Source organism: Neopsephotus bourkii, unplaced genomic scaffold, assembly GCF_033783945.1.
Source record: "Neopsephotus bourkii isolate Nb327-2 ecotype Australia unplaced genomic scaffold, CSIRO-AGI_Nbou_v1 NB_358, whole genome shotgun sequence".
NCBI classification, from domain to species: Eukaryota; Metazoa; Chordata; class Aves; order Psittaciformes; family Psittacidae; genus Neopsephotus; species Neopsephotus bourkii.
Genome location: NW_026900864.1, coordinates 105,685 through 123,512, shown reverse-complemented (window position 1 = coordinate 123,512; position 17,828 = coordinate 105,685). Strand labels below are relative to the sequence as shown.

The 17,828-nt window shown below is 61.3% G+C and overlaps 1 protein-coding gene across 1 annotated transcript; it reads left to right on the top strand.

Annotated features, from left to right (window-relative positions):
* The first annotated feature begins 406 nt into the window (after nucleotides 1-406).
* On the top strand, nucleotides 407-15,869 carry VWCE (von Willebrand factor C and EGF domains). The gene is made up of 22 exons (XM_061348448.1): nucleotides 407-444; nucleotides 1,706-1,894; nucleotides 3,779-3,873; nucleotides 5,075-5,164; nucleotides 5,351-5,479; nucleotides 6,418-6,534; nucleotides 7,036-7,152; nucleotides 7,324-7,452; nucleotides 7,542-7,858; nucleotides 7,936-8,032; nucleotides 8,104-8,186; nucleotides 10,206-10,293; nucleotides 10,433-10,518; nucleotides 11,706-11,823; nucleotides 13,907-13,992; nucleotides 14,150-14,246; nucleotides 14,578-14,660; nucleotides 14,829-14,919; nucleotides 15,016-15,098; nucleotides 15,191-15,266; nucleotides 15,394-15,480; nucleotides 15,712-15,869. The coding sequence occupies exons 1-22, from the start codon at nucleotides 407-409 to the stop codon at nucleotides 15,867-15,869; spliced, it is 2,454 nt and encodes an 817-aa protein (XP_061204432.1).
* Nucleotides 15,870-17,828: the final 1,959 nt, after the last annotated feature.

Sequence of the window (17,828 nt, the reverse complement as noted above, 5' to 3'; positions counted from 1 at the left end):
CTGGATTCCCTCTTCACTGCTGTCTTTAGCTTGTTCCTTCTTGTTTTGCTTTGGATTCGTTGGGATTTCTTTGGAAGAGGAAGCAGAGCTGCCCCAGGGGTGAGGGCTGGGGTTGGGGGTGAGACATGGAGCATGAGGAGGAGGATTCCTCTGCATCCCAAGTGCTGAAGCCGAGCAGGGATGCTCCTCTCAGCACAGGATCTGGGGCTCACTCCAGGAGGGAAGCTCTGGGAGCAGTTGGTGGTTGCTGAGTTTTACCAAATAAAGTAGTCCAAGGAAAAGGTTTGGCTGCTGGCACCCGCAGGGATTCCCCCTTCCCGCTGCAAGGCATTTTCCCCCCTGCATTTAGACACTATCCCATGCATTCCTGGCCCTGGAGCAGCAGCACTTGGGAGCTTGTCGGACCATGGAAGCAGGCACCAGTAGTGGAGTGGATTGCAGTCAGTAGCCTTTTCCTTGTGGTCAACCCACATCCCTATGGATCTGGGGGGATCAGGATGCGATGTCAGCTTCATCTTGCATCATCCCATTGACTGCGCATTACCTGAGCCTGCCTCTTGTGGGACATCGTCTGCTCCATCACCTTCTCCATAGGGAAGAGGGGGACCAGACCCCCTCTCTGCTACTCCTCTTCATCAGGGGCTGGATAGGACAAGGGGTGATGGCTTCAAACTGAACCAGGGCACGTTCAGGTTGGATACAAGGAAGAAGCTCTTCCCATGTCTCTGCCCATTGGATCTCACCCAGTGCATGATCCCCATCCATAACCCCTCACGTTAAGATCCCTGTACCCCATCCTGGGCAGGTTTTCCCTAAACCCTCCAGCAGCAGCAGGAGGTGGGCAGCATCCTGCATCCTTCTTCCTTGGACATCCCCCCCCTCTACAACTGGGGGGCTCCAAGGACCACATCAGCCTGGCTCTGCATGGCTCCTGTGATGCTGCCAGCATCCCCCCTTTACTGTGCTCCTATGGTGGGTGTTTATCCCATGCACTGCCCCTGCTCCATCCCTATCCCAGCATTGGGATCATGTCCGTGACCACCCTGCAGATCCCCCCCTAAACCCACCCTATTCCCCTTTAACCCTCACTTCTAAGCATGCAGGGGGTGCCTGATGCTGGATCCTGCTTTGGTGACCCCAACCTTGGATAGGGCTATATGGGAGGGGGAAGGAAAAATCCTTATGGAATGGGGACCTGGCCCCTGCAGGGCTTAACCCGGGAGCAGCACCCGCCCTTTGCTCCCTCCTATCAATCATTTACCTGCCTGCGACCTTTGCTCCAGCCCCTGGCCTTTGGTTGGGATGAGATGGAATGGGATGGGGTGGGGGGGAAGGAATTGCTTGGTTGGGGGTGACCCCATTGCACTGGTACCCCCCCCCCCCAAAACCACCCCCTCAGCATCACTTTGGCCCCTGCGTGCTCCTCTCTGGTGGGTCCCAGTGCAGAGCCGGGCAGGCGGCCCAGTGCCTCCAGGAGGAGGAGGAGGAGGAGCGGTGGGGAGAGGCCAGGCCGGAGCTTTGCCAGATGTGGGAAAGGGAGAAAGGGGGGGGGGTCCCCCATTCCCTGCAACCCTGAGTGTGCCCCCCCCTTGCTCCCTATGGCCGAGCCCCATCCATAGGAACCAGACTGGGTGCGAGCATCCCCATCCGATGGGATCCCCCCCTCCCTGCTCTCGCCTCCCCTCCACCCCCCGCATTGTGGAAGCCGGGAGGAGGAGGAGGAGGAGCAGGGCCAAGGGCCCAGGCTGCGGAGCGAGGCAGGAGCGAGCCGCAAGCCCCCGGTCATGCTGCGGGCGCTGCTGCTCCTCGCTGCCGCCGCCTCCCTCCTCGGCCCCGGTGCCCCGGGCTCGGCGCACCCCGGGAGGAAGAACCCGCCCGGCTTTGCGGTCCAGAGGTACCGGGGATGGGGATGGGGATGGGGATGGGGATGGGGATGGGGATGGGGGGGGGGGTTCTCCCTTCTTCCTCCTTCCCGTCCTTGCCTTGCTCCCAGCTACACCTGGATCCAACCGAGACAAACCGGACCCGGGCGGTGCTGCCCGGCCCCGGGGGTCCTCGCTGCTGCATCCGCGTCCTGCTCCATCAGCGCTGGGTTCGGGTTGCTTTGGGGCACGGCTCTGTCTCCATCCCATTTGTTTCGGGGGTCACTCTTCCCCTGCATCCCCATCCTGCTCCCTTATCCCTGCCTTCGGGTTGCTTTGGGGAATGGCTCTGTCTCCATCCCATTTGTTTCGGGGGTCACTCTTCCCCTGCATCCCCATCCTGCTCCCTTATCACTGCGTTCGGGTTGCTTTGGGGAATGGCTCTGTCTCCATCCCATTTGTTTCTGGGGTCACTCATCCCTGTGTATCCGCATCCTGCTCCCTTATCCCTGCCTTTGGGTTGCGCTGGGGCATGGATCTGTCTCCATCCCTCTTGTTTCTGGGGTCACTTTTCCCTGTGTATCCGCATCCTGCTCCCTTATCCCCTCATTCAGTTACATTGGGAGCACAGCATTCCCTCCATCCCTCTTGTTTCTGGGGTCACTTTTCCCTATGTATCCACATTCTGCTCCCTTATCACTGCGTTCGGGTTGCTTTGGGGTACAGCATTCCCTCCATCCCACTTGTTTCGGGGGTCAATCTCCCCCTGCATCCATGTCCTGCTCCCTTATCACTGGGTTCGGGTTGCTTTGGGGCACAGCTCTGTCTCCATCCTACTTGTTTCGGGGGTCACTGTATCCCCTACATCCATGTCCTGCTCCCTTGTCACTGCCTCTGGGATATGTTGGGGCACAGCATTCCCTCCATCCCTCTTGTTTCTGGGGTCACTCTCCCCCTGCATCCTCATCCTGCTCCCTTATCCCCTCATTCAGTTCCATTGGGAGCACAGCATTCCCTCCATCCCTCTTGTTTCTGGGGTCACTCTCCCCCTGCATCCCCATCCTGCTCCCTTATCCCCTCATTCAGTTCCTTTGGGGCACAGCATTGTCTCCATCCCTCTTGTTTCTGGGGTCACTTTTCCTTGTGTATCCTCATCCTGCTCCCTTATCCCCTCATTCAGTTACATTGGGAGCACAGCATTCCCTCCATCCCTCTTGTTTCTGGGGTCACTCTCCCCCTGCATCCTCATCCTGCTCCCTTATCCCCTCATTCAGTTACATTGGGAGCACAGCATTCCCTCCATCCCTCTTGTTTCTGGGGTCACTCTCCCCCTGCATCCTCATCCTGCTCCCTTATCCCCTCATTCAGTTCCATTGGGGCACAGCATTCCCTCCATCCCTCTTGTTTCTGGGGTCACTCTCCCCCTGCATCCTCATCCTGCTCCCATCCCCCATTCAGTTACATTGGGAGCACACATCCTCCATCCCTCTTGTTCTGGCCTCTCCCCTGCATCCTCATCCTGCCCCTTATCCCCTCATTCGTTACATTGGGAGCACAGCATCCTCCATCCCTCTTGTTTCTGGGGTCACTCTCCCCCTGCATCCTCATCCTCCTCCCTTATCCCCTCATTCAGTTACATTGGGAGCACAGCATTCCCTCCATCCCTCTTGTTTCTGGGGTCACTCTCCCCCTGCATCCTCATCCTGCTCCCTTATCCCCTCATTCAGTTACATTGGGAGCACAGCATTGCCTCCATCCCTCTTGTTTCGGGGGTCACTCTCCCCCTTCATCCCTTTGTATCCCCATGGGCATCCCCTTACCCCCCATCCCCATGGCCAGGGGGTCCCCATTGGCTCAAGGGGGAGGCCCCAAGGGGCTGGGATGGGTTCAGCCTCATCCCCGCATCCCTCCCACAGGCGCCGCTTGGGTCCCCACGTCTGCATCTCCGCCTTGGGCAGCGGATGCTGTCCCGGGTGGATGCTGGCCCCGGGCAGCGGGCAGTGCACCCTGCGTGAGTAATGGGGGTACGGGGGTCTCTGTGTGGGGAATGGGGGTATGGGGGTCCCTGTGTGGGGAATGGGGGGTATGGGGGTCCCTGTGTGGGGAATGGGGATACGGGGGTCTGATGGGGGTATGGGGGTCCCTGTGTGGGGAATGGGGATGGGGGGTCTCTATGGGGGGAATGGGGATGGGGGTCCCTGGTGGGGAATGGGGGTATGGCTTATGGTGGGAATGGGGTATGGGGGTCCCTGTGTGGGGAATGGGGGGTACGGGGGTCCCTGTGTGGGGAATGGGGGGTACGGGGGTCTCTGTGTGGGGAAGGGGGGTACGGGGGTCTCTATGGGGGGAATGGGGGTACGGGGTCCCTGTGTGGGGGATGGGGGTACGGGGGTCCCTGTGTGGGGAATGGGGGTACGGGGGTCCCTGTGTGGGGAAGGGGGGTACGGGGGTCCCTGTGTGGGGATGGGGGGTACGGGGGTCCCTGTGTGGGGAATGGGGATATGGGGGTCCCTGTGTGGGGAATGGGGGGTATGGGGGTCCCTGTGTGGGGAATGGGGGGTATGGGGGTCCCTGTGTGGGGAATGGGGGGTACGGGGGTCTCTATGGGTGGGAATGGGGGGTACGGGGGTCCCTGTGTGGGGAATGGGGGTACGGGGGTCCCTGTGTGGGGAATGGGGGGTACGGGGGTCCCTGTGTGGGAAATGGGGCTATGGGGGTCCCTGTGTGGGGAATGGGCTCATACAGGGGATATGGGGGTCCCTATGTGAGTAATGGGGAGGTATGGCTGTCCCTGTGTAGGGAATGGGGGATATGGGGGTCTCTGTGTGAGGAATGGGCTCATAGGGGGGGTATGGGGGTCTCTATGTGAGTAATGGGGAGATATGGGAGTCCCTGTGTGGGGAATGGGCTCAGAGGGGGGAAAGGGGGATCCCTGTTTTAGGAATGGGCTCATAGGGGGGATATGGGGGTCCCTGCATGAGGAATGGGCTCATGGGGGAGATTTGGGGTTCCCTGTGTGAGGAATGGGCTCACGGGCCCGTCTATGGGGGTCCCTGTGTGGGGAATGGGCTCATAGGGGGGATATGGGCGTCCCTATGTGAGGAACGGGCTTATAGGGGGGATATGGGGGTCCCTGTGTGAGGAATGTGCTCACGGGCCCATCTGTGGGGGTCTCTGCCCTCCCCATGGCTGCTCACCCCCTCTGCCCGCAGCCCTGTGCCCCTTCGGCTGCGGCTCTGGGCTCTGCATCGCTCCCAACCTCTGCTCCTGCCCCGATGGCGAGCAGGGCATCACCTGCGCAGGTACCGCCCCCTGCATCCCTGCATCCCTGCATCCCTGCATCCCCCGCATCCCCGCATCCCCGCATCCCCATCCCCATCCCCGGTAGGGGCAGGGATGCTCCCTCCCGCTGCCATCCCCATGGGCTCCAATGGGCTGGTTCCGGGCTGGTACCCGGCTCCCTCTGGTCCCCAATGTCCCTGTCCCAGAGCCCCCGGGGACGTGCGGGGAGTACGGCTGCGACCTGGCCTGTAACCAGGGTGGGTGCCAGGAGGTGGCCCGCGTCTGCCCGCTCGGCTTCTCCATGGTGGAGACCTCCAACGGGATCCGCTGCACCGGTGAGAGGTGCAGGGAGGGGATGGAGGGAGGGATGCGGGGATGGGGATGGGGATTGGGATGGGGATGGGATGGGGATGGGGATGGGATGGTGGGATGGGGATGGATGGGGATGGGGATGGGATGGGGATGGGGATGGGGATGGGATGGGGATGGGGATGGGGATGGGGATGGGGATTGGGATGGGGATGGGGATGGGGATGGGGATGGGGATGGATGGGGATGGGGATGGATGGGGATGGGGGTGGGGATGGGGATGGGATGGGGATGGGGATGGAGGGGATGGGGATGGGGATGGGGATGGGATGGGATGGGGATGGGATGGGGATGGGAGGGGGATGGGGATGGGGAGGGGATGGGGATGGGGATGGGATGGGGATGGGGATGGGATGGGATGGGGATGGGGATGGGATGTGGATAGGATGGGGATGGGATGGGGATGGATGGGGATGGGGATGGGGATGGGATGGGGATGGGATGGGGATGGGGATGGGGATGGGGATGGGGATGGGATGGGGATGGGGATGGGGATGGGGATGGGGATGGGATGGGGATGGATGGGGATGGGATGGGGATGGGGATGGGGATGGGGATGGGGATGGGGGATGGGATGGGATGGATGGGGATGGGATGGGGATGGGGATGGATGGGGATGGGGATGGGATGGGGGATGGGGGATGGATGGGGATGGGATGGGGGATGGATGGGGGATGATGGGGGGATGGGGATGGGGATGGGGATGGGGATGGATGGGAGGGGATGGGATGGGTGGATGGGGATGGGATGGGATTGGATGGGGATGGGATGGATGGGATGGGGATGGATGGGATGGGATGGGGATGGGGATGGGATGGGGATGGGGATGGGATGGGGATGGATGGGGATGGGGATATGGGGGGGGATGGTCCCGCATCTCCATCGCTCCCTTCCCACCCCGCAGACATCGACGAGTGCCTGAGCGCGGCCTGCGAGGGGCGCTGCGTGAACACCGAGGGCGGCTTCGTCTGCGAGTGCGGCCCCGGGATGCAGCTCTCTGCCGACCGGCACCGATGCCGGGGTGCGGGGCACGGAACGGGAGCAAGGAATGGGGGTGATTGGGGGGGGGGATGCTGCATCCGGTTGTGGTGTCCTCAGCATCCTCAGTGGGGATGCTCCGGGGATGGAGCAGGGCCCGGATGGAGCCAGGCTGGGGGCACTGGGGCTGTGTGGGGAGCTCAGAGCAGCTTCAGTGTGTGAAGGGGATGCAGGGATGCTGGGGATGGATTCTCCATCAGGGATGGGAGTGATGGATGAGGGGTGATGGGTTCAGAGTGAAAAGGGGGGATGCAGCTTGGATGTAAGGAAGGAATCCTTCAGTATGAGGGTGCCCAGAGGAGCTGTGGCTGCCCCATCCCTGGCTGTGTTCAAGGCCCCAGGGGCTTGGAGCACCTTGCTCCAATGGAAGGGGTTGGGGTTGGAGCAGCTTCCAGCTCCCTTCATCCCACCCCATCCCATCCCATCCCATCCCATCCCATCCCACCCCATCCCATCCCATGACCCCACGATCCTCTCCCTGCAGACACAGATGAGTGCTTGGCCACCCCATGCCAGCATCACTGCAAGAACAGCATCGGCAGCTACCGCTGCTCCTGCCGGCCCGGGTACCATCTCCATGGGAACAGGCACTCCTGTGTGGGTGAGCACCGCATCCCAACCCCGCTTCCCTCCCCGCACCACCAATCCCAATGGGATGCAGCGACCCTTGACCCCATTGATTTGCTGTTACCGCCTCATCCTCATCCTTAGCCCATCCTTGGGATGCCAGCGACATTCCCGGGATGTCGCTGCCACATCCCCTTGTTCCCAGATGTCAACGAGTGCCGGAGGCCCGGGGAGCGCCGTGCGTGCCAGCACTCCTGCCACAACACCCCAGGCAGCTTCCAATGCTCCTGCCGGCCTGGGTACCGCCTCAGTGGGGATAGGGTGTCCTGTGAAGGTATCCATGCCCTATGGGTTGGCGCTGGGAAGCGGAGCGGGATGCTCCCATTCCCTACCCCATGTGATGCTCGTTCCCTCTTTAACCAGGTTACCCCAAATCCATCCTGGCGCCATCGCCCATCCTTCAATCCCTGCAGCATCCTCCCACCCTGCTCCTGCTCCCTCCGCCTGGATCCGGAGCATCCCTATTGGTCCCCAGGGGCTCCCCTTCATCCCAGCTCCCCGCTGCGGCTCCCGGGACCCAATTCCCTCCTTCCTCTCCGGTGTTCCCAGCAACGGAGCCATCCCAACACGGAGCTCCTGCATCCTCCACCCCATCAGCCCCGCGCTGCTGGGACCGGGGCATCCCAAGGGATCCCGGTGCTCGATGGATGGAGCCGGGATGCAGGAGCTGCTCCTGCCTGGTGAGCATCGTATCCCCCTCCTTATGTCACCCCCCCAGACCCCCATGGCCCTGCTGAGCCCCCCTGTGCCCATGCAGGGGGGACAAGTGCTCTGTGAGGCCGTGACCTGCCCCACTGTGCCCTGTTCCCATCCATTGCCTGCTCCGAGCGGGAGCTGCTGCCCCACTTGTGCAGGTGAGCCCCAAACCCCTCCCATCCCAGCCCCATTGCATGGGGCAGCCCCATTGACCCCCCTGGTCCCACAGGCTGCCTGCACGAAGGGGTGGCCCGGGCTGAGGGTGACGTCTTCTCCTTGTCCGATGGGAACTGCACCGTCTGTGTCTGCCTGGTGAGCAGCCGGCATCCCCCTTGTCCCTGCATCCCTGCATCCCTGCATCCTATCCTCCTTGTGTCCCTGCATCCCTGCATCCCTGCATCCCTGCATCCCATCCTCCTTGTGTCCATGTCCCCTGCATCCCATCCTCCTTGGTCCATGTCCCCTGCATCCCATCCTCCTTGTGTCCATGTCCCCTGCATCCCATCCTCCTTGTGTCCATGTCCCCTGCATCCCATCCCCTCTGTGTCCATGTTCCCTGCATCCCATCCTCCTTGTGTCCATGTCCCCTGCATCCCATCCCCCTTGTGTCCATGTCCCCTGCATCCCATCCTCCTTGTGTCCATGTCCCCTGCATCCCATCCTCCTTGTGTCCATGTCCCCTGCATCCCATCCTCCTTGTGTCCATGTCCCCTGCATCCCATCCTCCTTGTGTCCCTGCATCCCTGCATCCCATCCTCCTTGGTCCATGTCCCCTGCATCCCATCCTCCTTGGTCCATGTCCCCTGCATCCCATCCTCCTTGTGTCCATTGTCCCCTGCATCCCATCCTCCTTGTGTCCATTGTCCCCTGCATCCCATCCTCCTTGTGCCCATGTCCCCTGCATCCCATCTTCCTTGTGTCCATGTCCCCTGCATCCCATCCTCCTTGTGTCCATGTCCCCTGCATCCCATCCTCCTTGTGTCCATGATCCCTGCATCCCATCCTCCTTGTGCCCATGTCCCCTGCATCCCATCCTCCTTGTGTCCATGTCCCCTGCATCCCATCCTCCTTGTGTCCATGTCCCCTGCATCCCATCCTCCTTGTGTCCATAATCCCTGCATCCCATCCTCCTTGTGTCCATGTCCCCTACATCCCATCCTGCTTGTGTCCATGTCCCCTGCATCCCATCCTCCTTGTCCCCATGTCCCCTGCATCCCATCCTCCTTGTGTCCATTGTCCCCTGCATCCCATCCTCCTTGTGTCCATTGTCCCCTGCATCCCATCCTCCTTGTGTCCATGTCCCCTGCATCCCATCCTCCTTGTGTCCATGTCCCCTGCATCCCATCCTCCTTGTGTCCATGTCCCCTGCATCCCATCCTCCTTGTGTCCATTGTCCCCTGCATCCCATCCCCTCTGTGTCCATGTCCCCTGCATCCCATCCTCCTTGTGTCCATGTCCCCTGCATCCCATCCTCCTTGTGTCCATGTCCCCTGCATCCCATCCTCCTTGTCCCCATGTCCCCTGCATCCCATCCTCCTTGTGTCCATGTCCCCTGCATCCCATCCTCCTTGTGTCCATGTCCCCTGCATCCCATCCTCCTTGTGTCCATGTCCCCTGCATCCCATCCTCCTTGTGTCCATGTCCCCTGCATCCCATCCTCCTTGTGTCCATGTCCCCTGCATCCCATCCTCCTTGTGTCCATGTCCCCTGCATCCCATCCTCCTTGTGTCCATGTCCCCTGCATCCCATCCCTCTGTGTCCATGTCCCCTGCATCCCATCCTCCTGTCCATGTCCCCTGCATCCCATCCTCCTTGTGTCCATGTCCCCTGCATCCCATCCTCCTTGTGTCCATGTCCCCTGCATCCCATCCTCCTTGTGTCCATGTCCCCTGCATCCCATCCTCCTTGTGTCCATGTCCCCTGCATCCCATCCTCCTTGTGTCCCTGCATCCCTGCATCCCATCCTCCTTGTCCCCATGATCCCTGCATCCCATCCCCTCTGGGCCCACATCTCCTGCATCCCATCCTCCTTGTCCCCATGTGTCTCCTGTATCCCATCCTCCTTGGCCCCATAATCCTGCATCCCATCTTCCTTTTCCCCACATCCCCTACATCCCATCCTCCTTGTCCCTATGTCCCCTGCATCCCATCTTCCTTGTCCCCCTGATCCCTGCATCCCATCCTCCTCATCCCCAAGGACAGGGAGCATCCCCCTGCATCCCAATTGGGGCTCATGGACTGGGATGCGCTCTTGCGGATGCTGCCCTGCCCTGCTTCCTCCATGCCTGAGGAATGTGGGACCTTGTGGCAGCTCCGTGCTCCCCTCCACAGGCTGGGAACATCTCCTGCATCTCCCCCGAGTGCCCCCCTGGCTCCTGCCCCAGCTCCTCCTCATCCGACTGCTGCTCCTGCCAGCCCGGTGGGTCCGAGACCCCCATCCCTTGGGATGTGTGGGGCAGGGGGACCCCAGGCCCTGCTGGGATGGGGATGGGGCTCTGGGGGAGCTCTGCTTTGCTCCATGATCCCATTCCTGCTCCTGCTGCCTCCCTGCTCCCCAGCCAAGTGCAGCTTTCGGGGTCGGACGTACGCGCACGGTGCCCGCTTCAGCCTGGATGAGGATGAGTGCACCACCTGCGTCTGCAGGGTAGGTCCTGTGGGCCCAAGGGATGCTCCAGGGCTTCCCTGTATCCTCCTCATGGGGAGGGGGACCAGGGATGCTCCAGGGCTTCCCTGTGTTATCCTGATAGATGGGAACCAGGGATGCTCCAGGGCTTCCCTGCACCATCCTGCTAGAAGGAACCAGGGATGCTCCTGGTCTTTCCTGCATTATCCTGATGGATGGGAACCAGGGATGCTCCTGGTCTTTCCTGCATTATCCTGATGGATGGGAACCAGGGATGCCCCTGGTCTTTCCTGCATTATCCTGATGGATGGGAACCAGGGATGCTCCTGGGCTTCCCTGCATCATCCTTATGGATGGGAACCAGGGAAGCTGCAGGGCTTCCCTGCATTATCCTTATGGATGGGAACTGGGGATGCTCCAGGGCTTCCCTGTGTTATCCTGATGGATGGGAACCAGGGATGCTCCAGGGCTTCCCTGTGTTATCCTGATGGATGGGAACCAGGGATGCTCCAGGGCTTCCCTGTGTTATCCTGATGGATGGGAACCAGGGATGCTCCAGGGCTTCCCTGTGTTATCCTGATGGATGGGAACCAGGGATGCTCCAGGGCTTCCCTGTGTTATCCTGATGGATGGGAACCAGGGATGCTCCAGGGCTTCCCTGTGTTATCCTGATGGACGGGAACCAGGGATGCTCCAGGGCTTCCCTGTGTTATCCTGATGGATGGGAACCAGGGATGCTCCAGGGCTTCCCTGTGTTATCCTGATGGATGGGAACCAGGGATGCTCCAGGGCTTCCCTGTGTTATCCTGATGGATGGGAACCAGGGATGCTCCAGGGCTTCCCTGTGTTATCCTGATGGATGGGAACCAGGGATGCTCCAGGGCTTCCCTGTGTTATCCTGATGGATGGGAACCAGGGATGCTCCAGGGCTTCCCTGTGTTATCCTGATGGATGGGAACCAGGGATGCTCCAGGCCCTCCCTGCATTATCCTGATGGATGGGAACCAGGGATGCTCCAGGGCTTGCCTTCATTATCCTGATGGATGGGAACCAGGGATGCTCCAGGCCTTCCTGCACCATCCACATGGGTGGGACCAGGGATGCTTCAGGCCCTCCCTGCACTGTCCATGGGGTCCTTGCCTGGCACTGGAGGGGGCCGGGGGGCACAGGGGGGTCCATGCCGGGGGTCACCGGTCCCTTGTCCCCAGGCTGGCGAGGTCGAGTGCTCCTTCGCCCCCTGCCCTGCCCTCGATTGTCCCCAGCACCAGCAGCAGCTGAGCCCCGGGCAGTGCTGCTTCAGCTGCAGGGAGACCCCGGCCCCTGCCGGTGAGAGCAGGGGTGGGATGGGATGGGATGGGATGGGGATGGGATGGGTGGGATGGACGAGGATGGGGTGGGATGGGATGGTGGGGATGGGGATGGATGGGTGGGATGGAAGGGGATGGGATGGGGATGGGATGGGGTAGGGATGGGAAGGAAATGGGAAGGGATGGGATGGGGTAGGATGGAAATGGGGATGGGAAGGTGGAGATGGGATGGAGGGGAGGAGCTGAGATGGGGTGGGATGGGGTAGGGATGGGAAGATGGGATGGGGTGGGATGGGATGGGATGGGATGGGGTAGTGATGGGAAGATGGGATGGGGTGGGATGGGATGGGATGGGATGGAAGAGAATGGGGTGGGATGGGAGGAGATGTGGTGGGGTGGGGTGGGGATGGGATGGGGTGGATGGGGGATGGGTGAGGTGGGATGGGATTGGTGGGGTGGGATAGAAGAGGATGGGGTGGGGTGGGATGGGATGGGATGGGTGGGATGGGTGGGATGGGGTGGGGTGGGGTGGGGTGGGATGGGATTGGGGGATGGGATGGAAGAGGATGGGGTGGGATGGAAGGGGATGGATGGGATGGGGTGGATGGGATGGGGTGGGATGGATGGGATGGGATGGGATGGATGGGATGGGATGGGGTGGGGTGGATAGGATGGGATGGGATGGGGTGGATAGGATGGGATGGGAGGGGATGGGATGGGATAGGATTGGGTGGGACAGGATTGTGTGGGCTGGGATGGAAGAGGATGAGGTGAGGTGGGATGGGGATGGGATGCGACGGGTGGGCTGGGATGGAAGGGGATGGGGTGGGGTGGGCTGGGATGGCAGAGATGCTTGGAGACAAGGAAAAGGGGATTGGGGCGATAGTGAGGATGGGATGTAGGGGATATGGGGACCAGAAGGATGGGATGTAGAGGATGTTGGGACAAGGAGGATGGGATGTAGGGAACACAGGGGAGCTGGATGTGTGTGCACAGGCACCAGCAGGGAGGCATGGGGAGGCTGGGCCATGGGTACCACACACACATCCATCCCTGGCTGGGCGATGGGTACCACACACACATCCATCCCTGGCTGGGCCATGGGTACCACACACACATCCCTACCTGGCTGGGTGATGGGTACCACACACACATCCATCCCTGGCTGGGCCATGGGTACCACACACACATCCCTCCCTGGCTGGGCGATGGGTACCACACACACATCCATCCCTGGCTGGGCCATGGGTACCACACACACATCCCTCCCTGGCTGGGCGATGGGTACCACACACACATCCCTCCCTGGCTGGGCGATGGGTACCACACACACATCCCTCCCTGGCTGGGCCATGGGTACCACACACACATCCCTCCCTGGCTGGGCGATGGGTACCACACACACATCCCTCCCTGGCTGGGCCATGGGTACCACACACACATCCCTCCCTGGCTGGGCCATGGGTACCACACACACATCCATCCCTGGCTGGGCGATGGGTACCACACACACATCCATCCCTGGCTGGGTGATGGGTACCACACACACATCCCTCCCTGGCTGGGCCATGGGTACCACACACACATCCATCCCTGGCTGGGTGATGGGTACCACACACACATCCCTCCCTGGCTGGGTGATGGGTACCACACACACATCCCTCCCTGGCTGGGCCATGGGTACCACACACACATCCCTCCCTGGCTGGGCCATGGGTACCACACACACATCCCTCCCTGGCTGGGCCATGGGTACCACACACACATCCCTCCCTGGCTGGGTGATGGGTACCACACACACATCCCTCCCTGGCTGGGCCATGGGTACCACACACACATCCCTCCCTGGCTGGGCCATGGGTACCACACACACATCCCTCCCTGGCTGGGCCATGGGTACCACACACACATCCCTCCCTGGCTGGGCCATGGGTACCACACACACATCCCTCCCTGGCTGGGCCATGGGTACCACACACACATCCCTCCCTGGCTGGGCCATGGGTACCACACACACATCCCTCCCTGGCTGGGCCATGGGTACCACACACACCTCCATCCCTGCGGTACCCACGTCCCCTCCATGCCATCCCCATCCCAAGGCTGCTTCCTGGATGACAACGGCGTGGAGCTCCCCATTGGACAGATCTGGTCTCCGGGCGATCCCTGTGAGTTATGCATCTGCCAGGTGAATGAGAACCTGCTCTGCTCCACTGCTCCCTTTGGAACGCCGGGCTCCTCATGGCCACGATCCCTGGCATTCCCTTTCCTCTGGAGGTGGGATTGGATTGATCCCTATGGATTTGGGCAGCCTGAGGTCTCGGTCAAGTGCTTCTCCCCTGCAGGCTGATGGCTCCGTGAGCTGCAAGAGGACAGACTGCGTGGAGACGTGTCCCTATCCCATCCGCATCCCTGGGCAGTGCTGCCCCGACTGCTCCGCGGGTGAGGATGCTGATGGGCGCATCCGCTCCATCCATAGGGATACAGGGAGGTGGGAACAGGTCAATGGAGCTCATGCAGGGCCTGGAGTGATGGGGAAGGGCTGATGGACGTGGGGGGGTTCAATATGGGGAAGAGAAGGCTCAAGGGGGGGACCTGATGGCTGCCTCCAACTGCTTGACAGGAGGATGGAGCCACGGTGCTATGGGTTATGGTTGTCTTAGGGTTGAACTCAATGCTCTTAAACCCCTTTCCCAACCCCATTGACTCAATGGGGGCCCCAAACCCATCTCCACCCCCTATCCCCCCCCCCAAATCCCCCCTTTCCCTCCAGGCTGCACTTACATGGGGAGGATCTTCTACAACAACGAGACCTTCCCCTCCGTCCTGGACCCGTGCCTCAGCTGCATCTGCCTGGTGAGGGATGTGCTGGGTACCATGAGATGCTCTTGGCTCTTCGCCCCATGGTTTTACCCTGGGTTTCTTCCTCCTTTGCAGGAAAAAGCCTTGGGGAATCCCCCCTTTTCCAACCCCCCTCCCCATCACCCCATTCCCAGTATGGGCTCTAATCCCCATCTCTCACAGTTGGGATCAGTGGCCTGCTCCCCCATGGACTGTGCCATCTTCTGCACGTACCCCTTCCACCCCGAGGGCGAGTGCTGCCCTGTCTGCAACGGTAGGGACCAAAGGGGACAACCAGGGGGGGTCCTGGCCTTACCTTATGTGTGTGTCCCCCCCATCACCCCCTCTCCATCACTTCCCCCCCCCATAGACTGCAACTACCAAGGTCGGAAGGTGGGGAATGGCCAAAGCTTCACCCCCGAGGGCCAGCCCTGCACCCGCTGTACCTGCCAGGTGAATGGGACGGGGACATGGGGGTGATGGTGGCAATGGGGGGGTGATGGAGTTGGGGGGGGGCTGACCCCCAGCCTTCCCCTCGGTACCAGCTCGGGGAGGTGAGCTGCGAGCAGAGGCTGTGCCCCCGGTCCTGCGCGGAGCTCGCTGCGCCCTGCCCGGCTCCAGGTGATGCTCGGGGTGATGGGGGTCAAATGGGGACACCCCCCCCCTTTTTGCTCTGGGGGTGCACCCATCCAGCCCATGGGGGTCCCCAAGGGGGAGATGGGTGCTAACACAAAGCATCTCTCCATAGCCACAGACGTCCGGCTCCCGCTGCAGAGCAGTGACCTGGCCCCATCCCCATCATCCCCATCCGCATCCCCATCCCCATCCCCATCCCCATCCCCATCCGCATCCTTATCCCCATCCCCATCCGCATCCCCATCCCCATCCCCATCCGCATCCTTATCCCCATCCCCATCCCCATCCCCATCCCTGACCCCAAGCCATGAGGACACCCCCACTGCAACCCCAACGCCCCCCCCCTCATCCCACCCCCTCCGGCCTCGCCTGGCCCAGCTCCTGCTCCCCAACACCGCCCCCCCCCCCAGCCCCTCTTTATGGGGTGCAGGGGCTGGGGACCCCCCCGAGGCCACGCTGAGCCCCTCGGGGCACCCATCTCTGCCCCCCAATGCCCCCTCTGAGGCCGGAGCCCCCCCGGCTCCCACAGGCAGCCCCAGAGCTCAGGGACCCCCCAGGGACACGGAGGGCAGAGGGGATGCCCCATAGGGACCAAGTGAGGATGAAGAGGAGGAAGAGGAGGGGAAGGGGTCTGCAGGACCAGCAGGTCTGGCCCACCAGGCCCCTGGGCTGATGGGTGGCAGGGGAGGGGGTGCCAAGCAGATAGGGGTGGGCAATAGCATCCTGGATCCTATGGGTGCATCCCAGGTCCTATAGGTGCATCCCAGCTCTATGGGTGCATCCTGGCTCCAGTGTGGGTACCTCCCATCTCCCATGGGTACATCCTGGCTCCCATAAGTGAATCCCAGCTCTATGGGTGCATCCTGGCTGCAGTGGGTATATCCCATCTCCTATGGAGGCATCCCAGCTCCCATGGGTGCATCCCGGCTCCCATAAGTGCATCCCAGCTTCAAGGGTGTACCCCTGCTCTCACAGGTGCATCCTGGCTCCCATAGGTGCATCCCATGTCCCATGGGTGCATCCTGGCTCCCATAGGTGCATCCCATGTCCCATGGGTACATCCTGGCTCCCATAGGTGCATCCCATGTCCCATGGGTACATCCTGGCTCCCATAGGTGCATCCCATGTCCCATGGGTACATCCTGGCTCCCATAGGTGCATCCCATGTCCCATGGGTGCATCCTGGCTCCCATAGGTGCATCCCATGTCCCATGGGTACATCCTGGCTCCCATAGGTGCATCCCATGTCCCATGGGTGCATCCTGACTCCCATAGGTGCATCCTGGCTCCCATAGGTGCATCCCATGTCCCACGGGTGCATCCTGGCTCCCATAGGTGCATCCCATGTCCCATGGGTGCATCCTGGCTCCCATAGGTGCATCCCAGGTCCCATGGGTGCATCCTGACTCCCATGGGTGCATCCCATGTCCAATGGGTGCATCCCACCTCCCATGGGTGCATCCCACCTCCCATGGGTGCATGGGCACTGCTTGTCTCTCAGGCAGAGGCTGCGTGGTCCCCATCCACCCTGGGATGCTGGGGTCCCCCAGGAGCATCCCCCCATCTCCCTGGAGCATCCATAGGGAACCCCAGCCCCAAAGGCTGGATCCTCCCAGCAGGATGGTGCAGGGAAGCCCTGGAGCATCCCTGGGGACCCCCAGCCCCACACCAGCCCCCCAAGTGCCTCATGCACCCCTGGGGTGCTGCTGCTGCCCCAGCTCCTGGCCTGGGGACAGGGAACCTGCCCTCCCTGACACCAATAAAGTCACCCTGGTATTTATGCCCTCTCCCCTTACTCCTGCTTGTACCTACTATAGGGCTGCTCTAGGTGTCAATGGAGGGGGATTTGGGGTGTGCAGCCCCCCCTAAGTTGGGTTTGGGGACAGGAGGGATGTGTCTTGTCCCAGTGGGGACTTCATTGTGTCCACATAGGACCTTTGCAGGATGCTCCTAAGGGAAGGGGTTTGGGAGCCTTGGCCACGTTTGCATGGTCAAGAGCATCATCAGAGCATCCAGACAGGACCTCTGCAGGATGCTCCTAAGGGAATGGTGCTGAGGAAGGGTTTGGGGAGCCTTGGCCACGTTTGCATGGTCAAGAGCATCATTAGAGCATCCAGACAGGACCTCTGCAGGATGCTCCTAAGGGAATGGTGCTGAGGAAGGGTTTGGGGAGCCTTGACCACGTTTGCATGGTCAAGAGCATCATCAGAGCATCCACAGAGGACCTTTGTAGGTTGCTCCTAAGGGAAGGGTTTTGGGAGCCTTGGCCATGTTTGCATGGTCAAGAGCATCATCAGAGCATCCAGACAGGATCTTTGCAGGATGCTCCTAAGGGAAGGGTTTGGGAGCCTTGGCCACGTTTGCATGGCCAAGAGCATCATCAGGGCATCCAGACAGGACCATTGCAGGATGCTCCTAAGGGAAGGGTTTGGGAGCCTTGGCCACGTTTGCATGGTCAAGAGCATCATCAGAGCATCCACATAGGATCTTTGCAGGTTGCTCCTAGGGAATGGTGCTGAGGAAGGGTTTTGGGAGCCTTGGCCACGT